Below are 6,000 nucleotides of genomic sequence, written 5' to 3'. Positions count from 1 at the left end.
TGATTAATGTGGGATTGCCATATAAAACCAATATTATGGGAGTTGTTTTGGTTGCCACTTTGATTTTGAGTGCAATTAGAACTTGCAAATCATTTTCTTCAGCTCATAAAGTTAACTCAGTCTTGAAGCATCGTATTCTCTTGGCATTTACACAGCGATGTTTCGGTGTTTACAAACTCATCTAGTCATATCGATGCTAGTATCCTGGATCACGCAATTATTCCATTAGAAGCAAAAATACATTTCTGGAAATAACCAAATACCGCATCCAAGCATCAGATGGTTCCTTTAAATTCGTTTTTTTAAAAAATCGCTAAAAGGAATATTTCCTCCTGAAAAATCGCTAGCTGGAAAGACAGGAAACATATTCTGCTGAGCTTTGTGGGAGTTGTATTTCTCTCAGCTGCCTGCCGGCGTTCAAAATCCGGAAGCAAAGCTCCCCTTGCAAACACTAAATCCCATGATTCAGAAGGAAAACAAGGCGGGTCATGTGATGCCCAAAATGGCTTCGGTGTGTTAGAGGCAGCTGCGTTCGATGGTCGAAGGGAGTTTGCGAAACAAGTGACCTGCCGGCAGCAATTGTGTCACCATGCAGAAAATAAAGTCTCTGATGACCCGACAGGTAGCTGGGTGGGAAGGCCGGAAAGCCTACGTTTGATAAAGCGAGTTTAAGAAGGATGTAACTGAGACAATTTCTGCAGAAGAGGGCATAGGCAGTAAGAGAGTCAGGGTGTGTGTGTTTCGCAAGGCCGGAGTTCCTATAATTAAAAGGGGGGATTTTGAACGAGACGAAAAACCACGATAATCTCTTATATTTACTTTTTTAAAAAGGCCAAATGCGTTCTGACATAGATAATATACAGTTTGGCGTGGGTTTTTTAAAAAAGGAGTTCAGTTAAATAGGACTTGCATATTTGTAAATGCGCACAGGATTTAAGCTTATAGTTTATTACTATTATTTGGGGAGGGAGGTCTGATGCCTGAATAAACGAGGTATACGAAGGTTTCCAGGGTTGTCACGTAATTTATTTCACTGATTATTTATTCAGCGTAAGGACTCCAGATTCATTGTAGCATGTGCACAATCATGCCTACCGTCCCTGTCCTATTATCCCCATTTATTCGTATCTATTTCCTGTATTCTTACTCATGTTTATACTTATACCCTTTTATCTTGTGATTGACAAATCAAATTAATAAATAGATTGAATTGTGGCTGTTCAGGTTGAGCTTGTTTTCCCAGTTTAAATTCTCTGTGAGGAAATGATTTCAGAATGTAATGATCAGTTAAACTTGGAACCTTTTCTCATACTATTTGATAACAAAAGGTATTTAAATAGATAGATGGACGCTAGGAGCAATTGATAAATGCAAAGGTTGTAGATTTGAGGGTAACATCACAAGGGTGGCAGTTGGGATTACTAATTTAATACATGAGTCATCAGGACTCTTGGTCAAAAATGGGCCAGATAAAATTTGAGAGACTTAATACAATATATTCTGCTTTTTTGATGAGAACAATTGAAAAAAAAAAGAACAATATTTCAAAATTGTGATTTGATCATAAATCTCATATTTAGTGTTTTTAAGAAAATAATATTGGACATTTTGTTTCAAAGCTCACTTCATTTTTCTGTGCTATTCAACGAGCATTTTTGCAATTTTTCTCTGATATAAGTCTTAAGATTGAGCAAATAAAGAGTTTTTCAGAATGTTTGGGTTATAACATCCATTAGTTCCATTCCATAGATTGTAGTAAAGTATTATCCTGAGAAGAAGTCCATCCTTATATTATATAGGTTCTTTTGTTGTACAGGTTTTTCAGCTATTTGTAGCTGGAAAGCCTTGTTCATGAGAATAGCTCGAGTTTGCCAAGGTTTGCTTTTCAAATATATGTGCTGTCTGAAGCACTAGTTGAAGCACTCATGTATTCCTTAATCTGTTGTTTAATTATTGTGACTGCAGAAAGTGACATATTTGTTTTCCCCCCCATTAAGGGTCTTAAAAGTCCTCAGGAGAGTATTCATGATTTGAGCCCCCCTGAGAACTTCAGAATTCCAAGCAAGGTAGGACTGAATATGTATGTTAAAAAAAATTTCAATTTCTGTTTTAAATTTGTTTTCTGTAGCATCTATTTGTATTCCATACAGCTGCTGTGGCAGGGCAAAGAAGTCAGCATCCTTATCAAATTGGGTTAATGACATTAGCGTCAGGACAGATGAGATCTTTAGCAATATGTCAGCCTTGTCCTTTCTATTCTGCAATAGTACTGGATAGGATGTGAATTTTGTGGTAGTCACTTTCCTGTTCTAATAATTGGATGTATCTCTGCTTGTTTGTTATTGTTTAATATTTTCTGTTAGGATTCTATGGCAGCTTTAATTTATAAAAGTACTTCAGGCAATTCCCATATGTGTTATGAATCTTATTGCTATTTGGCATCACATAATTTAATTACATTTTACAAAACATACACATAAAACAATATAGAGTAATATAGAAAATCAAGAGAAAAGATAAGGGTAAAAAAAATACAAAAAGAAACATTTATATTTGACTCTTAGTTTAATAGTGTGATAAAATGTCCATTTTCCCCAAAAGAAGGGGTAAGAAAGAAATTTTTTTTCATTTTAAATTTTAACATTCATCAAAGCCTTATGTCAAAATAAGATTTTTTTTAATCTCCTGAAAAATGTCCACAAAACACTTTCAATTATAGATGAATTTATTCAGTGATTTTTCTCTCATAAAGGACATTAAGTTAGGCCTTGTTGCCAGTGTCATCTTTATTAACCATTCTTCTTTTGTGGGTATCATAGAATCTTTCCAATGCTGAGCATATAGATGTCATGCTGCTGTTACCATATATAATCATAAAAATACCCTGTGATATTTCTAAAGTTTTATCCATAAAGTATAACAAAAAAAGTTTCCAGTCTGAATTATACATTAATTTTCAATATTTTTATTACATTATTAATTTCCCACAAATATTGCTTAGCTCATTTGCAAGAACCCCAAATGTAATAAAAGGTTCATGTCAGAGTGTTTGCAGTATGATTACTATTGTGAGACAACCCAGAAGAAAGCACAACACACAGAAACTTGGACATTTAACAGTGGTTTATATATCACACATATACTTGGTAGGCAAATACCTGACAAGCATCTTCTTAACTCTACACTGCAATGAAGATAGGACACAAAGGAGAGAGAACTCGCCCTCTAATGGCTGTCTTTAAATAGACACCTCTTAAAAGAGGTAACACTTCTGTGGATCCATTCTTTGTCTTAAAAGAGCAATACCCATGCTATGCTGATTCATCTTCATTGCATCAGCTTTACATGGCATCAGCTTTACAGCTGCTGATCTGCTCTTAAATATCTATACCTTAACAGTTCATATTTGAATTTTATATTTCCAGCAACTATTTGAGGATACCTTATATATTTTATGACTCTCACTGCCATTGATGTCAGAGTTTCCACTTTATTAGAATCTGGCTATTCTGGTTGATGCATCAGTTGCAGCTGATTTCATAGTAACTCATTCTGCATATGTTAAATTGGAATGAAGGATGAATTTAAGTTGGGGAAGGGAATGATGTAGAGTTGCTGAGCAGTTGTGAAATCTGTTGCAACTTCTGTGTTCACAAGAATTTTTAGAAGATATTTGTAATCCTCCATTTTCTTTTCATATGTTTGCATATTTCTGTTGTCTTATTAGTTTTTTGCAGCCATACCAAAAAATCCTCTCATATTTTAACCTTTCTTGAGGTATGCATGTTATTGAAGAAGGTTAAAACATTTAACTCTCAAATAGCTCCTCTAAATTCATCTATTTTTGTGGATTATTGCAAAAATGTATTTATGTCATGAAATGCAGATACATGAAGTCATGAAAACATATGAATGAAATCATATTTAAACTGCCTTTTTTGACATAGCTATAGATATGTCAAAAAAGGCAGTTTAAAGATGATTAATGATTATATTGGGATGGTGATTGTCAGGAGCGGGATTCAACCGTGTTACTACCAGTTTGTTTAGCACCTGATGCGCTGTGTGTGTGTGTGTGTAAAAACCTTCAGCTGTGCCACCTGGACAGCTGAAAAGCACTGCGTGCAGGTGCGCAGCATTTGTAAAAGTGACTTTTTTCCTGCTTTTTCAACCTCAGCTGTGCCGCGCAAAGCAGCTGAGTTTGAAAAAGCAGGAAATAAAGGACAGGTAAGAGCCCGAGCAGGTGGGTGGGCCAAACAGCAGCAAACACAGAACCGGTTCAGTGTCTGCTGCTCTTCAGAGCTACCAGTTCTTTTTTTTAAAGACAAATTTTATTAGTTTTACAAAACAATACACAAACAATCAAGGCATAATAACATAAAAGATCTTTTCTAAGAAAACCAATAGAACATACAAAATAGTTCCAAATTATAATATATATATTTACGTTATCTGTTCAACTTCGTATCTTATCCCAACTTCTCCTTTTCATTCTATTATCCAAATTATATTTCTTGCTAATTAAAATTTTATTGCCTTTCAAAAACAATACACAAACAAACAAAACATAAAACATAAAAAACATAAGACATCTTTTCTGAAAGCTGCTTGATCCCGGTTAAAACTCTTCGCACAGACACAAATTCAAAAATCATATTCATTTTATATATCATTCCATATCTTATTACCATTTTCAATTTTCTATATAGCTTCTTCCCTCTTTTTATCTTTCTTAGTTTTATTTTATTTATCTCATCTCAATTCAATTCATAATACTTATCATTCTTTGTCTGTTCTATTTCCAGCTATCCATTCATCTTTTCTCTTTAAATATATTTCTCCTGTACACTGATTGGAGTGACGCCTTTGACTCTTTCCCCTAGCTTAATAATACTTAATTTATACTTAATTTATATTGGGATTCTGTTTAGTACATTCTAAAGTTACACAATAAATTTTATGAGAAGGGCGAAAACACAACAATAACAAAATAAAAGCATATAAGACCACTATCAATACCATTAAAAAGCTAATCATATATATTAATACTCATTTATATCTTAAACATTTTATTCTAAATACACATATAAAAACACAATCTTATGTACCTTCCAGAATCCCTTTTTCAAGTAAATTTACCCATTGTCTCTAAATAAGTTTTGTTTCTTTAAATCTTGCTTCCCACCATTAAGGCTTCTTATCCCCTCCTTTCTCTCTTGCTTATTCTTCTCCTTGCCCTTTTTACCCCTTTGTCTCTCCTCCTCCATTTTCTTCTTCTGCTTTCCCCCTTTCTGTTGTTTTCTAACCTTGTATCCACCTTTCATCTCATTTTTCTCTTTTTTTGGTTGTTTTTTCAAGCCTTAAAATCCCCTTTTTCTTTTCCTCTTTCTCCTCCTCCCCAAAAAGAACCAATTGTTCATCAAAGATGGCTTCTTCTTCTTCTTCTTTGTCCCAGTCGTCCTGCTGCGTAGTCAATTTTTCATAAGTGCATACCGCCATTTCTAGAAATTGAAAAAGAGTGCCCAAAGTATCTTTTCCATCTTGTTCTTCTTTTTATATTTTTGATATTCAATTTTAGTTCATCCACGAGCAATGCCATCGTGAAGAGAGAATTTTTTCCAAAACAACCACCCAAGTATTTTTAATCAAGAATAATTCCAAAAAGTTCTAAAGTCACCAAAGAATCCAAATAAACTATTTATTTTAATACTTTTTTTCTTTCTTCTATTTCTCTTTCTGGGGTTACTGTTTAATCAAAGAGTTCCAATTAAGATATGTCTTTCTTTAAAGTTCTAGGCAATCTCCTCCTTTTTCAAATTCTGCTCCATTTTTTTCCCCTCTCCCTTCCCACTTACAACAACAATTTTCCTTTAAATGTTCAGAAATCCATACCTCCAATGCGGGTTTTCCGATTTCTTAAGTTGTTAAATCCAATGTCCAGGAATCATTTATCCCTTGGCTTTAACTTTCAAATTGAGTTACCTTCGGTGCCCAAATAGA

General features: G+C 34.0%; 1 protein-coding gene across 2 annotated transcripts in view; it reads left to right on the top strand.

Moving 5' to 3' along the window:
• Positions 1-468: 468 nt before the first annotated feature.
• VPS50 (VPS50 subunit of EARP/GARPII complex) overlaps positions 469-6,000 on the top strand; it is an 86,863-nt gene continuing 81,331 nt past the window's right edge. Inside the window, exons 1-2 of one of the 2 annotated variants that reach the window (XM_026675681.2) lie at positions 469-622; positions 1,998-2,066. In XM_026675681.2, coding sequence (XP_026531466.1) covers positions 590-622; positions 1,998-2,066 — 102 coding nt within the window. In that variant the 5' untranslated portion in view covers positions 469-589. The remainder of the gene's footprint in view (positions 623-1,997; positions 2,067-6,000) is intronic. The other variant, XM_087946364.1, reaches the window with a different exon arrangement.

The sequence above is a fragment of the Notechis scutatus genome, chromosome Z (assembly GCF_049901735.1).
Source record: "Notechis scutatus isolate UNSWTSFEM ecotype Mainland chromosome Z, rNotScu1.2, whole genome shotgun sequence".
NCBI lineage: Eukaryota > Metazoa > Chordata > Lepidosauria > Squamata > Elapidae > Notechis > Notechis scutatus.
This window is presented reverse-complemented; position numbering and strand designations above follow the sequence as displayed.